The following is a 24,074-nucleotide window of genomic DNA, read 5'->3' on the forward strand; positions in this document are numbered from 1 at the left end:
ACTAAGATATGAGTTTCCCTGCTCCCCTATCCAACCTTCCTATATCCCCAATCATCCCGTTTCCCCAAGTTCCCCTCATCCTCTCCTTCACACTTTTCTTTCTCCATCTCCCCTTACCCCCATCCCACCCTACCCCCCAAGATTCCAATTTTTTGCCCGGCACTCTTGTCTACTTCCCATAGCCAGGAGGATAACTATATGTTTTTCCTTTGGTTTGCCCTCTTGTTTAGCTTCTTTAGGACCACATATTATAGACTCAGAGGCCCCCTATCCATAGCTAGAAACCAATTATGAGTGAGTACATCCCATGATCTTCTTTTTGGGTCTGGGTTACCTCACTCAGGACAGTATTTTCTATTTCCATCCATTTGCATGCAAAATTCGAGAGGTCATTGTTTTTTACTGCAGAGTAGTACTCTAATGTGTATATATTCCACACTTTCTTCATCCATTCTTCTATTGAAGGACACCTAGGATGCTTCCAGGTTCTGGCTATTACAAATAATGCTGCTATGAACATAGTTGAACAAATGCTTTTGTCATATGATAAGGAATCTCTTGGGTATATTTCCAGGAGTGTTATTGCAGGGTCCAGGGGTAGGTTGATCCCAATTTTTCTGAGAAACCGCCACACTGATTTCCAAAGTGGTTGCACAAGTTTGCAGTCCCACCAGCAATGGATGAGGGTACCCCTTTCTCCACAACCTCTCCAGCAAAACTATCTTTGGTGTTTTTGATTTTAGCCATTCTGACACGTGTAAGATGATATCTCAAAGTTGTTTTGATTTGCATTTCTCTGATTGCTAAGGAGGTTGAGCATGACCTTAAGTATCTTTTGGCCATTTGAACTTCTTCTGTTGAGAATTCTCTGTTCAGTTCAGTGCCCCATTTTTTAATTGGGTTAATTATCATTTTAACATCTAGTTTCTTGAGTTCTTTATATATTTTGGAGATCAGACCTTTGTCTGTTGTTGGGTGGGTGAAGATCTTCTCCCAGTCAGTGGGTTGCCTTTTTGTCTTAGTGACAGTGTCCTTTGCTTTACAGAAGCTACTCAGTTTCAGGAGGTCCCATTTATTCAATGTTGCACTTAATGTCTGTGCTGCTGGGGTTATACATAGGAAGCGATCTCCTGTGCCCATATGTTGTAATGTACTTCCCATTTTCTCTTCTATCAGGTTGAGTGTGTTCAGATTGATATTGAGGTCTTTGATCCATTTGGACTTGAGTTTTGTGCATGGTGATAGATATGGGTCTATTTTCATTCTTCTACAGGTTGACACCCATTTGTGCCAGCACCATTTGTTGAAGATGCTTTCTTTCTTCCATTGTACACTTTTAGCTCCTTTATCGAAAATGAGGTGTTCATAGGTCTGTGGGTTAATATCTGGGTCTTCTATACGATTCCATTGGTCGACTTCTCTGTTTTTATGCCAGTACCACGCTGTTTTCATTACTGTAGCTCTGTAATAGAGTTTGAAGTCAGGGATGGTAATGCCTACAGAAGTTCCTTTATTGTATAAGATTGTTTTCGCTCTTCTGGTTTTTTGTTTTTCCATATAAAGTTGATTATTGTCCTCTCAAGATCTGTGAAGAATTTTGATGGGACCTTGATGGGGATTGCATTGAATCTATAGATTGCCTTTGGTAGAATTGCCATTTTTACTATGTTGATCCTCCCAATCCAAGAGCAAGGGAGATTCTTCCATTTTCTGGTATCCTCTTCAATTTCTTTCTTCAAAGACTTAAAGTTCTTGTCAAATAGATCTTTCACTTCATTGGTTAGAGTTACCCCAAGATATTTTATTCTGTTTGTGGCTATCGTGAAAGGTGATGATTCCCTTATTTCCCTCTCTGCTTCCATAACCTTTGTGTATAAGAGGGCAACTGATTTTTTGGAGTTGATCTTGTATCCTGCCACATTACTAAAGGTATTTATCAGCTGTAGAAGTTCTTTGGTAGTTTTTTTTGGGTCGCTTATGTACACTATCATATCATCTGCAAATAACGCAAGTTTAATTTCTTCCTTTCCAATTCGAATCCCCTTGATCCCCTTATGTTGTCTTATTGCTATTGCTAAGACTTCAAGAACTATATTGAAGAGGTATGGGGAGAGTGGACAGCCTTGGCGTGTTCCTGATTTTAGTGGGATGGCTTTAAGTTTCTCTCCATTTAATTTGATGTTATCTGTCGGCTTGCTGTAAATAGCTTCAATTATATTTAGGTATGGCCCTTGTATCCCTAATCTCTCCAAGACTTTTATCATAAAGGGATGTTGAATTTTGTCAAATGCTTTTTCAGCATCTAATGAAACTATCATGTTTTTTTCTTTCAGTTTATTTATATGATGGATTACATTGATAGATTTGTGTATGTTAAACCAGCCCTGCATCTCTGGGATGAAGCCTACTTGATCATAATGGATAATTTTTCTAATGTGTTCTTGGATTCGGTTTGCCAGTATTTTGTTGAGGATTTTTGCGTCGATGTTCATGAGTGAGATTGGCCTGTAATTCTCTTTCTTGGTTGAGTCTTTGTGTGGTTTTGTTATCAGAGTTACTGTAGCTTCATAGAAGGAATTTGGCAATGACTCTTCTGTTTCTATACTGTGAAATACATTTAGGAGTATAGGTATTAGGTCTTCTTGGAAGATCTGGTAGAATTCCGCATTGAAATCATCTGGTCCTGGACTTTTTTTGGAAGGGAGGTTTTTGATAACAGCTTCTAATTCTTCACGACTCACACGTCTATTTAGGTTGTTTACCTGGTCCTGGTAAACCAGGTAATACATGATATATGGTATTCATCTAAAAAAGTGTCCATTTCTTTAACATTTTCCAGTTTTGTGGCATACAGGCTTTTGAAGTAAGATCTAAAGATTGTCTGAATTTCCTCTGTGTCTGTGGTTATATCCCCTTTTTCATTTCTGATTTTATTAATTTGCAAATTCTCTCTCTGCCATTTGATTAGTTTGGATAGGGTTTTATCAATCTTGTTGATTTTCTCCAGGAACCAGCTTTTTGTTTCATTGATTTTTTCAATTGTTTTCTGTGTTTCTATTTTGTTGATTTCAGCCCTCAGTTTGATTATTTCCAGTCTTCTAACTTCTCCTAGTTGAGTCTGCTTCTTTTTTTCTAAAGCTTTCAGGTGGGCTATTAAGTCTCCAATGTGTGCTTTCTCCGTTTTCTTTAAGTGGGCACTTAATGCTATGAATTTTCCTCTTAGCACTGCTTTCATAGTGTCCCATAGGTTTGAGTATGTTGAGTCTTCGTTTTCATTGAATTCAAGAAAGACTTTTATTTCTTTCTTTATTTCTTCCTTGATCCAGATGTTGTTCAGTAGTTGACTGTCCAGTTTCCATGAGTTCATAGGCTTTCTGGGGATAGCATTGTTGTTGAATTCTAACTTTAATCCATGGTGATCTGATAAGACACAGGTGGTACTGATATTTTTTTGTAACTGTGTAAGTTTGCTTTGTTACCAAGTATGTGGTCTATTTTCGAGAAGGTTCCATGGGCTGCAGAGAAGAAGGTATATTCTTTCTCATTTGAGTGGAATGTTCTATAGATGTCTGTTAAGTCCATTTGATTCATTACCTCCCTTAATCCTCTTATTTCTCTGTTAGGTTTCTGTCTGGTTGACTTGTCCATTGGTGAGAGAGGAGTGTTGAAATATCCTACTATTAGTGTGTGTGGTTTGATGACTGCCTTGAGTTTTAGTAATGTTTCTTTTACATAAGTGGGTGCTTTTATATTAGGGGCATATATATTCAGGATTGAGACTTCATCCTGGTGAATTGTTCCTGTTATGAGTAAAAAATGTCCCTCTCCATCTCTTTTGATTGATTTTAGTTTGAAGTCAACTTTCTTAGAAATTAGTATGGCCACACCTGCTTGTTTCTTAGGTCCGTTTGCTTGATAAACCTTTTCCCAGCCCTTTACTCTGAGTAGATGTCTGTCTTTGTGGTTGAGGTGTGTTTCTTGTAAGCAGCAGAATATTGGATCCTGTTTTCGTATCCAATCTCTTAGCCTGTGCCTCTTTATAGGTCAGTTCAGTCCATTGATATTAAGTGATATTAATGACCAGTGGTTGTTAACTCCGGTCATTTTTCCTTTCTTTCTTTCTTTCTTTCTTTCTTTCTTTCTTTCTTTCTTTCTTTTTTTCTTTCTGTAGTAGAGTTTGTGAGTTTCCCTTCTTCAAGTTGTGCTGGTGAAGGGTCATTAGATGTCTGAGTTATTGTGGGCATTGTTGGACTCCTTGGTTTGTTATTTTCCTTCTATTACTTTCTGTAAGGCTGGATTTGTGGCTATGTATTGTTTAAATTTGTTTTTATCCTGGAAAATTTTGTTTTCTCCATTTATAGTGAACGAAAGCTTGGCTGGGTATAGAAGTCTGGGCTTGCATCCATGGTCTCTTAGTTTCTGCAGTACATCTATCCAGGACCTTCTGGCTTTCATGGTTTCCATAGAGAAATCAGGTGTAAGTCTGATAGGTTTACCTTTATAGGTAACTTGACCTTTTTCCTTTGCAGCTCTTAATATTCTTTCTTTATTCTGTATGTTTTGTGTTTTGATTATTATATGACGAGGAGATGTTTTTTTTTGATCCAGTCGATTCGGTGTTCTGTGTGCTTCTTGGACCTTCAAAGGAATATCTTTCTTAAAGTTGGGAAAGTTTTCTTCTATAATTTTATTAAATATATTTTCTGGACCATTGAGCTGTACTTCTTTCCTTCTTCTATCCCTATTATTTTTAGGTTTGGTCTTTTTATTGTGTCCCAGATTTCCTGAATGTTTTGTGTTGAGAATTTGTTGGTTATGCTGTTTTCTTTGATCAGATGTTTATTTTCTCTATGGTATCTTCAGTGTCTGAGATTCTTTCTTCTATCTCTTGTAATCTGTTGGTGGTACTTGTCTCTGTAGCTCCTGTTTGTTTATCCAAATTTTCCATCTCCATCCTTCCCTCGGTTTGTGTTTTCTTTATTACTTCCACTTCATTCTTCAAGTCTTGAACCGTTTCCCTTACCTGTTTGATTACTTTTTCTTGTTTCTCTTGGTTTGAAAGAAAACATCTTTAACAAATGGTGCTGGCACAATGGATGTCAACCTGTAGAAGAATGAAAATAGACCCATATCTATCACCATGCACAAAACTCAAGTCCAAATGGATCAAAGACCTCAATATCAATCTGAACACACTGAACCTGATAGAAGAGAAAATGGGAAGTACCCTACAACATATGGGCACAGGAGATCGCTTACTATGTATAACCCCAGCAGCACAGACATTAAGGGCAACATTGAATAAATGGGACCTCCTGAAACTGAGAAGCTTCTGTAAAGCAAAGGACACTGTCACTAAGACAAAAAGGCAGTCTACTGTCTGGGAGAAAATCTTCACCAAAACTGCAACAGACAAAGGTCTGATCTCCAAAATATATAAAGAACTCAAGAAACTAGACGTTAAAATGATAATTAACCCAATTAAAAAATGGGGCACTGAACTGAACAGAGAATTCTCAACAGAAGATCAAATTGCCAAAGATATTTAAGGTCATGCTCAACCTCCTTAGCAATCAGAGAAATGCAAATCAAAACAACTTTGAGATATCATCTTACACCTGTCAGAATGGCTAAAATCAAAACCACCAAGCATAGCCTTTGCTGGAGAGGTTGTGGAGAAAGGGGTACCCTCATCCATTGCTGGTGGGACTGCAAACTTGTGCAACCACTTTGGAAATCAGTGTGGCGGTTTCTCAGAAAAATGGGATCAACCTATCCCTGGACCCAGCAATAGCACTCTTGGGAATATACCCAAGAGATTCCTTATCATATGACAAAAGCATTTGTTCAACTACGTTCATAGCAGCATTATTTGTAATAGCCAGAACCTGGAAGCAACCTAGATGTCCTTCAATGGAAGAATGGATGAAAAAAGTGTGGAATATATACACATTAGAGCACCACTCTGCGGTAAAAAACAATGACTTCTCGAATTTTGCATGCAAATGGATGGAAATAGAAAATACTATCCTGAGTGAGGTAACCCAGACCCAAAAGGAAGATCATGGGATGTACTCACTCAAAATTGGTTTCTAGCCATGGATAGGGGCCACTGAGTCTATAATTTGTGTTCCTAAAGAAGCTAAACAAGAAGGTAAACCCAAGGAAAAACATATAGTTTTCCTCCTGGCAATGGGAAATAGACAAGATTGCCGGCCAAAAAATTGGAATCTTGGGGGTGGAGTGGGATGGGGGTGATAGGAAATGGGGAGAGAAAAGTGTGAAGGAGAGCATGAGGGGAATTCAGGGAAATGGGATGATTGAGGATAAAGGAACGTTGGATAGGGGAGCAGGGAAGCACATATCTTAGTTAAGGGAGCCACCTAAGGGTTGGCAAGAGACTTGAACTTGGTGTGGCTACCAGGTGCCCAGGGCAATGTCCCCAGTTAGTTCCTTGGGCACCTGAGGATAGGGAACCTGAAATGAACCTATCCTATAGCCATACTGATGAATATCTTGCATATCACCATAGAACCTTCATCTAGTGATGGATGGAGATAGAGACAGAGACCCACACTGGAGCACCGGACTGAGTTCCCAAGGTCCTAATGAGGAGCAGAAGGAGGTAGAACATGAACAAGGAAGTCAGGACCACGAGGGGTGCACCCACCCACTGAGACAGTGGGGCCCATCTATTGGGAGCTCACCAAGGCCAGCTGGACTGTGACTAAAAAAGCATGGGATAAAACCGGACTCTCTGAACATGGCGGACAATGAGAGCTGATGAGAGGCCAAGGACAATGGCACGGGGTTTTGATCCTACTTCATGTTCTGGCTTTGTCGGAGCCTAGACAGTTTGGATGTTCACCTTCCTAGACCTGGATGGAGCGGGGAGGACCTTGGACTTTCCACAGGGCAGGGAACCCTGACTGCTCCTGGGACTGGAGAGGGATGAGAAGAGGAGTGGGGGGAGGGGGAGAGGGGCGGGAGGAAGGGGAGGTAAATGGGAGGCGGGGAGGAAGTGGAAATTTTTTTTTTCAAAAAAAAAGTTGTTGACAATTGTGACTGCACATCCTGACCTAGGGTGTTGTTACCTGGTCCTTTTGACATTAAGATGGTCCATATAGGTAGATCCACTCCATCCTGTCCAATGATCAGGATTTTCAAGCATACCTTAGCTCCTCATTTTGTAATAGGAGTTTTCACCTTGAGAGTGACTATCTTCAGGATACTTAGTCTAGGGTGAGTTCACTGCCTAAACAACAGAGTGCTAATTACTTGATGTCATAGTATTGAAGCAAATAACTGTTCCATTTGTCTTTTCTATCATGTTAAAGCAGTTTTTGTCTTCTCCGCCCCGTTGTATTGGAGGTATAAAAGTATATAAAAATTAAATGCAGGTAAATTTCAGTATTCACTGGAGCTTTCTCCTGATACTATCTTATACTTCTATTTTATTATTTCATGTATATATTCATAGGCATTCTTGACTTTTCTTATCTTCATGCCCCTACCCTAGTAATTGTTAACTCTCCTGAAGCTGGTCTCCATCAGTTTTTTAAGTATTAAGGGTGTCTTGTTCCTAACCCAAGTGGTTTAGGGTTGTGTTTCCACTCAGTCTTTGGCCTCAAATTCCTCAAAGAGCAGATTCCAAATTATTGCAACCTTCAGTAAACTACTGAATAATTGGAAGATTGGCATTCCTAGACAAACATTCATAAATTGAATCACTGGCCAAAGTGGCTATATGTAAATCACAAAATAACTCACGCTACAGCCAAGGTTTGGTTGCTCTTTCACAATCTGATGGTTAAACTCTATTGTTAAAGTCAACACTTATATATCTCATTGGAAATGGAGAATTAGTGTAGGTACCTTACTAAATGTCTTACATACTGACTTCATAGCATTAGAAGGTACTTGGCAGGCTCTCAGAGGAGAAGTGTAATAATAAACCTAACAACAAACTGTGACCCACAATGGTGATCTGCCTGTTAGTTATGCTTGTGTATTCATTAGTGGCACGAATATTGGGGGAGTAATCAGCCATTCTTTGATTTGATTTAAAGACAACTCCATGAATGTAAACCATGTTTGAAACTACTAGAACATTCTAGAACTTGTAGTGAGGTTGCTTGCAGGAAAACCAATGTTATGGTAAGGCCATGGTTTTCCATTTGTTGGATATGCCCTTTTTAAGTACTGAACTACCTTGTCACAGGGTCAAACAACTCTTTCACAGGGTTCACCTATCAGGTACCTTGCAAGTCATATATTTACATTGATTCATAGTAGAAAATTACATTACATAATAGCTGTAAAATAATGTTATGTTTAGGTGGTCACTATAACATGAGGAACTTTGTTAAAGTTTTGCAGCAATAAGGAGGTTGAGGGCCAATGTGCTAAAGGAATAAAACAATACAATAATTCCCAATGACTTGCCTGTATATGCATATTAATCTATGCTTCACACAAGTATCATTAGTGTAGTTTCTTATTTCAGAATATGGGAAATAACATAGAAAATCTCATATGGACAATCTGTAGAGCATGAGAAATATGGGAACACTCAGTTATAAATCTGTTGTCTTAAACAAATGTTGTACTCAGGACCCAAGGACTAATGTACAAGAAGAGATAGGAAGACTTGAATTGTCAGAGGTTTTGAATGAGTCAAAGGAAACAGTCTCTTCCAGACACAATAGGATTGATACACATATGAACTCACTAGACCTTGGAAGTAGACACAGGGCTTGAACATGTTCAAGCAGCATAAAATTCTACTACCATCCTAATGAAGAAAGTATCTGCAATTGGTATGAACATGCCTAGAAAAATTAGTGCACTTCAGGGGAATTTCACTGGGTGAATTAAACACACTTCCCAATAGGTTTTATACTAACAGCAATAAATCACACAGTAGTATTTTTGAAGATGTTTCTTTAACTACATAAATTTATTTGGGCATTTTTTTGTCTTGCTGATCTTTTGATTACATAGTTCTGTTTCTGATTCTTGTGTATTTCTGAGTCTGTGTGTGTGAGTGTTTGAAAGAGAGAGAGACAAAGACAGAGATACCGAGAGAAAAAGAGAGATGGGTTGTTTTTGAATGATTGAAAGAAAGAAAGGAAGTGCGATTTAGTTAGTAGGGAGGTGAGGAGTATCTAGAAGCAGTTCAGAAAAAGAATAAGTATGGTCAGAGTATATTGCTTAAAAACATTTTTTTTCAATAAAGAAAATTTATTTCTTTACTAGAATCCCCCTCCAAAATTTGTGTTGAATTTTTCAATAAATGAGGGTATTGTGTGTTACGGCATAAATGAATGGCAGACAGAAATTATAATAAAATATTCAGCTTTAATAAATGAAGGACTTACAAGACCAAGGTTCCAGCGGAGAACAGGAAAACAGAAGGGAAGGGGAGGAGCACACCTGCAATATTTGTAAGTAAAAAATATCCTCAGGGGACCCCGCCCTACAAGCAAGGTGATTGGCTGGGTCTTCCCCTACATCTCCCCCTTTTGTCTAAATAAGATAGAGCCCAACCAAATACAACTATATACAATAGGAACAAATAATAAATATACTAAACATTCTATATCAAAGAATCTAAATAATGTAGAGAGTAACTACAATTATCTAATCTTTAACTCCATCAAAGATCTGAGAAGGGAAGTAATATTACTTAACAAACGAGAAATATCCAAAATGTGCAACAAATGGCAGAGACAACTGACTACCTGGGCAATCACCCAATTTCTCATTTGCAATGTTGAATCAACCAACTTTGGCTAAGGCCTAACATAACTGACATACCATTATTAAAGGCAAGAAACATTTTAGAACTATCCTACCCTGTCTTAGCAAATAAGACAATCCTGTTTCATCCACTTATGGATATTTTGTATCTTTGTCAGTAATTGAGGTATGGGCTTTTCTTAACCCAAAGGCCAGTTCTGCCAAGAAGACAAGCTCCCAGTGGAGTGTCTTTGGTGCTCAACGTTCTCTAGGGAGTAGAGTGGTGTTGTCAGGAGTGATTGTGTCTTGTTGGCACGGAATTTTAGGTTAGATTAAAGGCCATTTTTTTACAGCTCTTTGAAGAGGTTGAATATTATACTACCTATACTAAATATAATCTCTATATATCTAAAAGACCTGATTATCCTAAAAATAAATATGACAAACATATAATTCTCAATACCTATCTAACTTGAAGACTAAGAGAATAAACAACTGTGCAATATAAGAAGACAATGATCTCCAACTATAAACAATGTCATTAGATATCAAATGTAAACAATGTTATTATATAAATAATATCAGAGGTAGAAATGTACATTGTAATATGGTAAATGTATCAATGCAATATAGACAAAGTTATAAGCATACTCATACAAAAAATAGAGGTAGAAGAACTCACATTCAATATTTAATATATTAATATACAAGAATCAGTACCAATACAATTTTCTAAAAACAGTAATTCACAAATACCAATCATCCCATCAAACCAGTTAATCCCCCCTTTTTTTGAAAGTACCCCTAATTACATAAAATATATCCCCCATCCCCTCAACCCTATACCAACCAGTAAATGATGTCCTTAATCCTGAAGACAAACTCTAGTGGTTTTTTTTTTCTTTGGTTTTTCGAGACAGGGTTTCTCTGTGGTTTTGGAGCCTGTCCTGGAACTAGCTCTTGTAGACCAGGCTGGTCTCGAACTCACAGAGATCCACCTGCCTCTGCCTCCCAAGTGCTGGGATAAAGGCGTGCACCACCACCGCCCAGCCTGAGGGGAAACTCTGTTGGGAGAGGGGACGTCATCCTCTAAGATTGTTTAAGCTGACATGGGGGCGACGTTCTTCTTAGGGGGTCCTGTGAAAGCAAATGATGGTAAAATTCCCAAGTTAACCTTTGACCTAAGAAAATTGTAAATAGCCTCTGAGTGTTTTGAGAAGGTCTGGCCAGAGTGTTGTCAAAACTGTGCACCATCCGAAACTGTCTTGTGCAGCTGGTACCAAAAAACAGGTCTAATTTTAGCACAAAAAAATCATGATGTCATAATAACCAGGTTGAGTTGATGTTGTGGGGTCAACATTAACAACAAAGACATATAGTGACATATAAAGAAAGACACAGATATGAGGAAAGGCAAAGAAAGTTTATCAAGTATATAATTAATGTCATTTATACATACTCTTAGCTTTGGTCTTTGATCACTTATAGAAGTTTGTCAAAACATATGAAACTCATCCTTTAGATCATTATTGTTTGTAACAGTAGGCATTGGGCTTCCTAATTGTCCTGACGAGGCACGTTCTCTGCGGTAACTGGAAATAACTGAACCATGTTTGTCATGGGGGCCTGCGAGGCACCCCGCCCTCACGTTTTTCATCTGTAACAGATTGCCTTGTCTATCTCTTGTAGACCTGTATTTATTTGTCCAATGTCTGTCTTTTTCACATCTTTTATGTAAACCTGAAGGTTGAGTCTTTCTATTTTGTTATTTTTAGAAGATGTATTATTATTATTTTTGGAAATCCGTTGTCTACAATTTCTTTTTATATGACCCATTTTGTCATAATTAAAACATTTGGTATTTTGATGCCTTTTTTACCATTGGAAATTGTTTCTTTTACCCATGTTTTAGTGTTATAGTCATATGTATCAACATTTAGTGTATATAAAACACATTCTTTCAAGGGTGCTGATCTGATCTTTAAAGGCCCCAAGATCCTTTTGTATTTTACATTTGTATTTTCATAAGCCAAAGACTCAGTTATTATATGTTTTGCTTTTGGGTCAGATACCCCTATTTGTACAGCCTTAGTTAGTCTTTGTAAAAAGACATTAAAGGGTTCTCTCTGACCCTATTTAACTCTGACATATAATTCCATTCTCTGTCTTGGGTCTTGAATTCTGTCCCAAGCCCTTAAGGCTGTTTAGTACATATGGATAGGGTGTCTTTATCATAATTAGCTTGTTTCTGAGGGTCAGAAAAGAGCCCTTTACCTAGAATTTGATTTAGGGAAATGTAGGGGAGACCCAGCCAATCACCTTGCTTGTAGGGCGGGGTCCCCCGAGAATATTTTTTACTTATAAAGATTGCAGGCGTGCTCCCCGCCTTTCCTTCTGTTTTCCCGTTCTCCGCTGGAAACTTGGGTTCCGTAAGTCACTTTCCCAATTAAAACTGAATATTTTATTATAATTTTGTCTGCCGTTCATTTACGTCGCTACATTTTGGTGCCAATCGTGAGGCTTTTCGGATACCCGCCCCGAATCAGAGCCTCCCGGGTGGCGACCGCTGGGAGCCAGTGCCCCCCCTCTCCGGAGGCCTCTCCCTCCATGCAGATTGTACCCTCTCAGCACAGTTCCTTGCTGTTCAGCTCTACCCGACTACAGCAGCAGAAGCAGCTGAGCTTCTGAGTCACTGAACATCTGCAGCGACTCGATTTTTCTTGGCACTTGCTGGAAAGTCGGCAAATGGGACTCCTAAAGGGCGACTCGGCCCCCTCCCGCCATACTAAACAGAGAGCAGCCAGGGCTTGGCGATCACTGACTTGGCCCGGCATGAGTCTGTGCGGCCCCGCCCTGCCCGCCAGACTTGCTCGGATCTAGCAACAGTGGTGCAAGCGCCTCTGTATTCAGCCCCCCCCCCCCCCCAGCACCTAGCAGTAAAACAGCGTGATCAGTACACAACCCCACTCTGTGCACCACGTGACTGCTCTGCGTCTCCCCTCCCTGCTGGTGGCTGAGTCCGGCCTTGGCTCTGCCCTGATTTCCTGGCCCTCCCCCCTGCTATTTACTGTTAACTTTTGGTTTCCAGGATTCCTTTCAGACCAGCTCTGACTTCTTGGCCACGTGGACTCAGGTGCACTTCGCCACCACTGGCAAAAAATGGTCATTACAGGTAAAATTTCTTTTATAAATAAAAATAAATACTAATTTGATTAAAAATGTCTAAAAACGTTACCATTCAAGACTTTAACAGCCTTTTTGATTGTACCATATGGGAGATTTTACAAGAGGTGTCTGTTACCCCCCATCTATGGATCTTTCTGGGATTCATAGTTTTCCTTGGTACTATATGGTTTGATAATAGAAATATGATAAAGTCTTTACAAGACGAATCCAGGATTCTTAAGACAGAGGTTAAATGAGCACCAAAGACACTCCACTGGGAGTTTGTCTTCTTGGCAGAACTGGCCTTTGGGTAAGAAAAGCCCATACCTCAACTACTGACAAAGATACAAAATATCCATAAGTGGATGAAACAGGATTGTCTTATTTTGCCAGGACAGGGTAGGATAGTTCTAAGAAAGTTCCTTGCCTTTAATAATGGTATGTCAGTTATGTTAGGCCTTAGCCAAAGTTGGTTGACTCAACATTGCAAACGAGACTTTGGGTGATTGCCCAGGTAGTCAGTTGTCTCTGTCATTTGTTGCACATTTTGGATCTCTCGTTTGTTAAGTAATATTAATTTCCTTCTCAGATCTTTGACAGAGTTAAAGATTAGATAATTGTAGTTACTCTCTACATTATTTAGACTCTTTGAAATAGAATGTTTAGTATATTTATTATTTGTTCCTATTGTATATAGTTGTATTTGGTTCAGCTCTATCTTATTTAGACAAAAAGGGGAGATGTAGGGGAAGACCCAGCCAATCACCTTGCTTGTAGGGTGGGGTTCTCTGAGAATATTTTTTACTTATATATATTGCGGGCATGCTCCTCGCCTTTCCTTCTGTTTTCCTGTTCTCCGCTGGAACCTCGGGTTCTGTAAGTCACTTACCTAATTAATACTGAATATTTTATTATAATTTTGTCTGCCATTCATTTACGTCGCTACAGGGAAATCTCAATTCCCTTTGTTCTTTTTTGCTGCTTTAAAAGTTTAGCCTCTTGTCTGAATAAGCATTTCCAATTTAATTGCGGTCCACTCTCAAAGACCGCAGAAGCCAATTGGAGGCAGTTAAAGAGCATGGCTTTGTTTGTTGTCGACCATGATTTTAGCATCTCTTTTACAAAGGAGGCATGCATCCCAAAATTTATAACAGCCTGTTTAATTTTTTTAGATCACTTATATGGACAGGCTCCCATATATCTTTCTTGATGACCCTAGGGTTTTTGGAACCAATCATTTTCTCTGTTGTTATTGCTGGAACGGTAGGTAGAGCTTTAGGTAGAGCTTTGTGAGAATTATCCCAGAGAGATTTACCCACAGACGGAGTTAAAATTTGTCTTTTTACCCTTTGTTTCTCTTTATCAGAATTTAGAATTTTTTAAATCTTTTTAATTTTATTTATCATTGCCTTTGTAAGGCCTGAATCTTCTGTTTAGAATTATGTTTTAAAGCCTTTATTGAGGATTTTGAGGTATGAAGTTTGTCCATTAGAGATAACATCTCATCTTTGGACATAATTTTTATGGCATGAACCGTGTCTTCTTGTATTGATAATCTGTCAGCCAATCTGTCATATCCTTTAGACAAAATATGATTGTCATATTTAGTAGTTTTGATTCTCTCAGTTAATGTTTCAGTTCCTACAGAAAAGGACTGAAGCTTATGATCCAAATCAGCTGTTCCCTCTTCCATAGTAATGAATTTTTCTTTAATATCAGACTGTACCTTTTTTAAATTTTGTTCAGTTGACTGAGTCCTGTTAGACAAAGATCTATTCTCTTCCTGGAGAACTTTAAACTGATTCTTGAGGAGATTGTTGTCAGTCTCAATTGTTTTTAAGCATTTAACCTCTGCCTTAAGAATCCTGGATTTGTCTTGTAAAGACTTTATCATATTTCTATTATCAAACCATATAGTACCAAGGAAAACTATGAATCTCAGAAAGATCCATAGATGTGGGGTGACAGACACCTCTTGTAAAATCTCCCACATAGTACAATCAAAAAAGCTGTCAAAGTCTTGAATGGTGACGTTTTCAGACATTTTTAATCAAATCTGTATTTATTTTTATTTATAAAAGAAACTGTTACCTGTAATGACCGTTTTCTGCCAGTAGATGGCGAAGTGCACCTGAGTCCACATGGCCGAGAAGTCAGAGCTGGTCTGAAAGGAATACTCAAAACCGAAAGTTAACTATAAAGGCTGGACTCAGCCACCAGCGGGGAGGGGACTCAGAGCAGTCATGTGCACGGAGTGGCTTTGTGTACTGGTCATGCTGTTTTGCTGCTAGGTGCTGGGGGGGACTCAATACAGAGGCGCTTGCACCACTGGAGCTAGGCCCGAGCAGGTCTGGTGGGCGGGGTGGAGCCGCGCAGGCTCTTGAGGGGCCAAGTCACCAAGCCGCCAAGCTGTAGCTCGCTCGGGCTCGAGTCACGTGTGTCCTGCGCTCTGTTTACCAAGGCAGCGGGGAGACTGCAAGACTAGCAGCCTGTGTAAGAGGCTCCTTTTGCTTGGGTACTCTGTGGGTGTCGGCACCTGAAGGTGCAGCTGGACGGGAGGGGGGGACGGAAAGCAGGCTGGGAGCGTGCTGTAAAAGCTAGTGAGCTAGGCGCGAGCCCAGTTGCGCTTCCTGAGCTCCATTAGATGACTTGCTTACAAAGGCTGGGAAAGATAAAGCTTGCACCCTGGGCTGTGCAGGGGTGGAGGCAAAGAGCCCCACTTTGGGTGCCAAGATGTTACGGCATAAATGAACGGCAGACAAAAATTATAATAAAATATTCAGCTTTAATAAATGAAGGACTTACAAGACCGAGGTTCCCACGGAAAACAAAAAAACAGAAGAAGGGAAGGTGGGGAGCACACCCACAATATTTATAAGTAAAAAAATATCCTCAGGGGACCCCCACCCAACAAACAAGGTGATTGGCTGGGGCTTCCCCTACAATTGTGTATAGATTAATATGTTTATTAATGTTTCTGGCATGCACATGAACAAGCTGGTTGGAGAGTTTCCAGTTTCCTGTCAGGTTCCTACTGAACTATTGATTCCATCTCTTTTAATCCAGTAGAATCTATGAAGATTTCTTAATGTTTTATTGTTCAGATGTTTTATCACAACATGTGCAGAGTCATTATAGAAAAGTGCTCTCTTACAAATGTACTCAAGCACAGACACAGTCAAACAAATCTTTGTTACTGACATCAAAGATTATAATTCAGTTTCCATCCACTTATTTCATATAGTCTTACCTGACAGCATCAGGACAGGATTCATGTCCAGTGAAGATATCTGAGATTCAGACTCTTCTTACTGTTGGTTTATTCTCATTTTCTCTAAGCCAAGTTGTCACTCATAATCTATTCTTCGAAACACAGGCCTGTTTCAGTACTAAGTTCAAAATTGTTTCCTCTCGAAGAATCACCCAGTCCTGAGATGCATCAGTATGTACTCATTTATATCAATGTTCTCACTCACCTGTAAAATAATGTGCAATTATTTACTCTGTCTATAAAACAATGCAAAATGAGTGATTTACCATGAACAGAAATGAATTGGATCATCATTCTTCAGTTGAGAAGGTTCAATATATTACTATTTGACACAGACAATGTCTTTCTTGTCCTTGATGATGCTGATTCATGAAATTCTTGAATTTTCTGAGGTGAACGACCTACAGATCTGGTTTGTAGCTTTTGTTGGAGGAAATTGTACAGCTCTCTAGAAAGATATCCAAACTTTTGTTCCTGCACCTGAGGTATATGAACACTGAGGAAATCATGCTGTATCAATATTTGAGTGAATCAGAGAGAGGAGGTTAGAACTAAGTTCCAGATATAATCCTTTTTACAAAGAATGTTATGAATAGTGCAAATGGTTCTCAGGACCTTGAGCAATATTGAAAAGCATCAATGATAGCACAGTGAAAGAAAGAACTGTAGAAAGTTCTGATGAGTGAAAGCAAGCCCAGGCAAAGAAGTATGAAAATATACACAGTAGAGTGCAATTGAGAATGCTAGACATCAATGTGTGCATGTATTTTAAGGAAACCTTTGGCCAGCTCAACACACATTGCTGCAGCTCAGCCTGTATTGTGATCCTCACATTTGTTTAACTTAGGGAAAAAAAAACTTATGCTATATTTTTATGATGTCACCATTTCTAGACTTTAGTGTAAAAATCCAGTGATGAGAGGAAAATATCTTTGTAAATCCACATTGCTCAATCAGTCAAAATTCCTGCACATTCACACTCAAATAGCAACTTGCATCCTATGATGCTGGGCTATGAAGCACACCGTCTTGCACTTTACCCAGGAGATCGGAGATGCTGAAATCCAAGGGGAGCACCACCACCTCCAGCACCCTGGATTGTAGGGGGAACTGTTCCTCTATATGAAAAGAAAATCTTGTCCTTGGCGTGTTTCTCAGTGTTCTGACAGTCCAGAGGACATCATATAAATTCTGACTTGTGATTGAAGAGAAGCCATGTATTAGACTGGTCCCAGTTTCCTCTATCCTGCAATACTAGGTCCATATGATTTGTGATCCTGAAGTTAGAGCAAAACATATGTGAATCACCTCACATTTTCTAGCAATTTTTTGTTTTATTCTGTAAAACTGCATTTCTGACATTTCACCACACATGCACATAAAATCTTAAATAGTGCTGTTAGCTTCTCTCATTCCTGGGAGCACAATACAAACCAGTCTTCATCAGTGAAAACATTCAGCTTTTAAAAAGCTTTACTAACACACTCTTGGCCAGATATTGTCCAGCCAGATCTACTTCTTCATACCTGAAATACCAGGTCTAGATATTGGCCATATCTGGTATTTGAACTTCTGCCAATAACTTAGTTAAGGTAGAATGGAACCATACTTATGAGCCTGGTCAAAAATGCAGCATGAGAAACAGATTGAGTCATGGTATACAATCTGTGAGTGTCCTCTTATTCATCTTGGTTTGTTGTTTAACAGGCCCTGAGGACAAAGGGGAAGAAGTGTTGAAAGAAAGCTATGTATGTCGCTTTTAACAGGAATGGAGCCTGCCTTCTGGGGGAATTTTTTTGATGAAAAACTCAACTTTATCCCAGAGTATGGGAATATGGAGAATTTGGTTGTCTGGGGAGATACCATAATTTGCACTAAGTTGCAAACTTCTATCATACAGTTAAATTAGTAGAAGCATGGCCCTATCAAAATTTCTAGAGCACTTGTCTAATTACTATGTCTGTCATCAAAGGAAGGACACTTGCAGGAGATGTATTAAGGGTAACACTTTAGATATGTCAAGAATTCTGTGCCTTGAGAATCTCCCAGATAAGCTTAAGTAGAAAGCAGGAAACTTTTGCTGTGTGCAGGAAGACATCCATGTTGTCCTGCTTAGAGAATGCTGCCAGGCTATGGTAGACTGTAACATCTGATCAGACAGCAATGTCTTCCAACACATTCACTAGATTTCTACTTCCTTCTTCATATATTTTTCTGAAGTTGTTAACTGGTCTATAGGTACCAGAGTGGTGCCTCCTGTTCTGTTGGCTCTTTTGTCTGGAAACAGGTAAGAGCATGAACTAAGCTCAAGACTGTGTGATTCTCTGACTTCAGGTGTTCTGCCCCAGGTATAGATACTGAAGGCAGCCAAGATTCTGCTCTTTCCTGTGGTCACCATGTTACAAGGGGAATTGCCAGAGTTGGATACATACAACTGTCACCAGGGTGAAACCTATTTTGAGAGGGACATTGATAATTATATAGGCATAGCATAAAATCAATTTCTGAAATATCTATTCAACATCTCCAGGTTAATCAAAAGCCATTTACATATGCAGCTAAACTCTGTATTTAATGCCTATTTACAAATTAAAATAGACTATGCAAATTCAGTGCAAGCCATGACAAATCAACATGCAAAGGAGCAAAGGACCAGCAGGGGGCACAATGAAGCTAAGAATCCCCATTATAGAGATGGGGTGAAGTGTGGAGGGGATTCTGTATCCTTTGTGGTTTCCTTTCTTAAAGTCTGTTAACTGACCTGCACCAGCTGTGATTGACGTGTGATGTTTCCATGGTCATACACAGTAAAGATACCTTGTCAAACTCCTCACCAGTTTGTATATTCTTTTACAATTTCATTCAGTTTTATTTATTTTATACAGTTTTTTAAAAAATGTACAATATATTCTGATTACTGAATCTCCTCCCCAATTTCACACCCACTCCTTCTCTCTGTAGAAAGCAAACAGTCAAAAAACAAAAATTAAAATAAAATACATTTATGTAAGAATTAAAAACATGAACTTACACATACACACACATATACTCAATAACAACACTCAAAATGAAGTTATTTTATATTGGTAAAAGTTGAGTAAGACTTAAGAAATAATGCACAATGTGAAATCAGAGAAAATATCTGTAAAATATTGCATTCACTCTGTTTTAGCTATCTACTGCTGGAATTGTGTGCAGTCCTGAGTGAAGTAGGTACACCCAATAATACTTCAACAGAGAAAACAAACATTTCCTTTGCAAGGAAGTATCAATTGTAGAACTTCTTGGTTAAGGAATGAAAGTCTGTGTCCATGTTCTTCTCCCAACATTGAGACCCCATTAGGATCAAATCTGTGCAGACTTGGCATGCTTTCCAGTCTCTGTGACTTCATATGTGCATCAGTCCTGTGGTGTCTCAAAGACACTCTTTCCTTGGAGTTGTGCACCACTTCTAGATCTTATTCATATTTTAAATTCTTTCTCAGAAACAAGGTCTAACTATTGAGCTAATGTAGACAAATAAGAACATTGGCAATACCTCATACTATTCCCAACATCTGTGTGGCTTCCCTGATTATTAAATCATAGAGAGCTGTCTTGTGCCCATACAGAGGTGTTCATTAATAACTCATGGTCTGGGAGCAGAACAGTTCACACATGCAGCTATCTGTGTTCAAATACTCATTAGTTCATTAGAAACCAACTTTGTACTAAGCAGGAAAATCTCCCTGCTGGGCAATTTTTCTTCTGTAGCATGGAGCTAAATGGAGAGAAAAGACATCAAGAATCTTATACAATATAGACCTCATGGTCTACAAATCTCATTCATGAGCTGTTTAACCCATTTCTGGAAGCTTATATCTCTTATATTTATAGGACACGATCAGAAAAACCACAGGGGCAATGATAATAACTAAATGACAAGTTTATCTAAATCTCACTAGTTTTCATGCAATTTTCTTTAAAATATAATTTTTGATAATAATACTGTATCAATATATTCATAAAACCACATCAAAATCTGAACACAAATTCATTCAATCAACACAAAGAAAATCTCAAATGTAAAATTAGGCACCTAGAAAATCTTTCTTATTTCCTGAAATTTTGTTATAAAAATAACTTTATAATTTACATTTCTCTTATTCCATAGTCTACTTTTCTTTATTTTCATATTTTTGCTTTGTTATGTCATGCAAATGCATTCTATATCCTTTACATTTATATGTTTACTTATGTTTCATGATCCTCATTTTAATATGTTTTCTTACAACTTGTGTTTCTTCTCTTACACCAGCACTTAATGTCTCCATTTTGCAAATGATTTCATGTTTGAAATTCTTTCTCCTGTGCTTCCCTGATGTCCTTTCAGTTTATCTATATTTTACTATATCCTTGACCTTAATTCCTCAAACCCCAATGGCCAATTTTAAGTCTCTTGGTTTGTATAAATGAAACACAGAAACATAATATTCATATCTTGCAATCACATATAAGTGAGAATATGTAGTATTTGTCTTTATGGTCTAGGGTGACCTCACTCAGTATATTTTTTTCAGTTCCATCCACTTATCTATAGATTTCTTAGCTCATATTTTACTTCTGATGATTATTCCTTTGTTTATACAACCAACATTTTCATTATATATTTGTTCATTGTTGGAAATATAGGTTTGCTCCATCTTACAGTCGCTGTTAATAGAACACTAATAAACATGGACACAGAACTGACTATTTAATAAGATACAGAGTCATTGACCACATTCTTGGGATGGATATGGCTGGGACGCAGCATAGTTTTATTGATTAATATTTGTAAAATTCTAAAAACTGATTTCCCATGTAACTACACTAATTTATTCTTACATCAACATGTAAACAGTCTTTCCCCATCTCTTGCTTGCATTTACTGTACTTTGTTTTCTTGTTTATAATTATTCTCAGGTAAAAAGAGAACAACAAAGTTGATTCAATCTACATTTCACTATGAGTTGAGGACTTTAGTTGTAGGGCATAGAAAAACCAACCTTGAACTGAACAGGAAATTCTTCTCACTTGTTAAGTTTTCTTTATTTTTTATTAAAAATTTCCACCTCCCCCACTACCCCTCCCTCTCCTTCTCCAGTCCAAACAGCAGTCAGGGTTCCCTACCTGATGGGAAGTCCAAGTACCCCTGCCGCCGCCAGGTCCAAGAAGGGGAGCATCCAAACAGACTAGGCTCCTACAAAGCCCGTCCATGCAGTAGAATCAAAATCCAGTGCCATTGTCCTTGGCTTCTCAGTCAGCTTCCACCATCAGCCACACTGAGAGAGTTCAGTTTGATCACATGCTCCATCCATACCATTCCAACTGGCCTTGGTGATCTCCCATTAGATCAGTCCCACTCTCTAGTGCTTCATTGTGGGTCTCTGTCTCTATCTCCATCCATCATCAGATGATATACAAGATATTCATCAGTGTAGCTATAGGATAAGGCCAGTTCAGGCATCCTCTCCTCTTCTGCCCAAGGAAAAAGTTGGGGACATCTCCTTGGACACCTGGAAACCCCTCTAGAGTCAAGGCTCTTGCCAACCCTAAAATGGCTCCCTTAGTTAAGATATCTACTTCCCTGCACCCACATCAACCCTTCCTCCATCCCACCCATCCCATTCCCCCAAGCACTCCCCATACTTCCCTTCTCCCTTCTCTCTCCCCATCTCTGCTTACCCCCACACTACCCCCACCCCCATGCTCCCAAACCCTGACCAGCAATCTTGTCCACTTCCAATATCCAGGAGGATAACTATATGTTTTTCTTTGGGTTCACCTTCTTATTTAGTTTCTCTAGGATCATGAATTATAGGCTCAATGTTTTTTATTTATGGCTAGAATCCAGTTATGAGTGAGTACATACCATATTCATCTTATTGGGTCTGGGTTATCTCAGTACAGTATTTTCTATTTCCATTCATTTGCATGCAAAATTCAAGATGTCATTGTTTTTTGCTGCTGAGTAAAACTCTAAAGTGTATATGTGCCATACCTTCCTTATCCATTCTTCTATTGAGAGGCACCTAGGTTGTTTCCAGATTCTGGCTATTATAAGTAGTGCTACTATGAACATAGTTGAACAAATGCTTTTGTAGTATGATTGGGCATCTCTTGGGTATATTCCCAAGAGTGGAATTGCTGCTACATCCTGAGGTAGGTTGACTCCTAGTTTCCTGAGAAATTGCCACAAAAATTTCCAAAGTGGTTGCACAAGTTTGTATTCCCACCAACAATGGATGAGTGTTCCCCTTACTCCACAACCTCTCCAGCATAGGCTATCATTGGTGTTTTTGATTTTAGCCATTCTGACAGGTGTAAGATGGTATCTCAAAGTTGTTTTGATTTGCATTTCCCTGATCACTAAAAAGGTTGATCATGACTTTAAGTGTCTTTTGGCCATTTGAACTTCTTCTGTTGAGAATTCTGTTCAGTTCAATACCCTATTTTTAATTGGGTTAATTAGAGTTTTAATGTCTAGTTTCTTGAGTTCTCTATATATTTTGGAGATCAGAACTTTGTCTGATGCAGGGTTGGTGAAGATCTTTTCCCATTCAGTAGGTTGCCTTTTTGTCTTAATGACTACTGTTAACTGTTAATCTTTTGTTACAAGAGGAACAATTGTCTCTGACTGAAGTCTCTTTGTAAATTGAGAGTTTATGTGTTGATGTTACATCCACACGCCTGCACAAGGCTTGGGGGTATAGTATGGGTTTCATTTCTTCAGACAAGCTTAGAACTGGACTTTAGCATCCTGCTGCCAACCCAAGATCTCCTACCTCTTTCTTTAAAACTGTATTAGTACCTTATCAAAGAGGTACACTGTTCATGAATATACAAATTACATGAGTCTATGGTGGTAAATATAGAGATGTCCACACCCCAGAACAACATATGATCAGTGTCCTCTCCACAGTCACTGAGCACACAGGTCCTTACCATGGAGTGGAGCTGGATCACTCTCTTCCTCTTGTCACTAACTACAGGTAAAGGGACATTCCAGCTCCAAATATGAAGAGGAAACAGGACAGTGGTGACAATGACTTCTAAACTGTCTTTTCTTTACAGGTGTCCACTCCCAGGGACAGCTGCAGCAGTCTGGGCCTGAGCTTGTGAGGCCTAGGACCTCAGTGAAATTGTCCTGCAGGGCCTCTGATGATATCACTTATCACTATATTCACTGGGTGAAGCAGAGTCCTAGCCAGGGCCTGGAGTGGATTGCCAGGATTCATTCTGAAGGTGATAATACTAAATACAATCAGAAGTTCAAAGGCAAGGCCATACTGACTGCAGACACATTTTCAAGCACAGTGTACATGGAGCTCAGAAGCCTGACATCTGAAGACTCTGCAGTCTATTACTGTGCAAGACACAGTGTTGCAACCACATCCTGAGTGTGTCAGAAACACTGAAGCTGCAGAAAGATGTCCTAGGACTGAGATGACAGTGAAGACTAGCCTTAATATTTACACAGAAATAATCTTTCTGAGTGTCTGTTTTTTTTTTTTTTGGGGGGGGGGGGTTCAACCTGAAAACCAGAAAAGCAAAGCAACCACACTACTAGAGAAGTCTTACCTCCAGCATGACTGGGCCACCGCACACTAATCAGACTAATCAGACTAAGCAGCTGAAGCTTCTCCCTCCTCCCATTGCATATTCCCTCTTGTGCTGGGATTAAAGGAGTACGACTCTGCCTCCCTACTGGGATAAAAGGTGTGAGCCATCACCACCTGGGTTTATTTCTGCATTGATCTTTTGTAGCCCAGGGTGACCTTGAATTTACAGAGATCCACCTGCCTCTGCCTCTCAAACAATGGGATTAAAGGTGTGTGCCACCACTGCCTAACCTCTAGTGGCTTAGCTTTGCTCT

At 39.1% G+C, this 24,074-nt stretch overlaps 1 gene segment (V, D, J or C); it reads left to right on the top strand.

Annotated features, from left to right (window-relative positions):
- The first annotated feature begins 12,857 nt into the window (after positions 1-12,857).
- LOC130882707 (Ig heavy chain V region 186-1-like) lies at positions 12,858-23,598 on the top strand. The segment is given in 2 exon segments: positions 12,858-12,913; positions 23,273-23,598. Coding segments are annotated over 2 exon segments (339 nt in total).
- The last annotated feature ends 476 nt before the right edge of the window (positions 23,599-24,074 follow it).

Source organism: Chionomys nivalis, chromosome 10, assembly GCF_950005125.1.
Source record: "Chionomys nivalis chromosome 10, mChiNiv1.1, whole genome shotgun sequence".
Lineage (NCBI taxonomy): Eukaryota > Metazoa > Chordata > Mammalia > Rodentia > Cricetidae > Chionomys > Chionomys nivalis.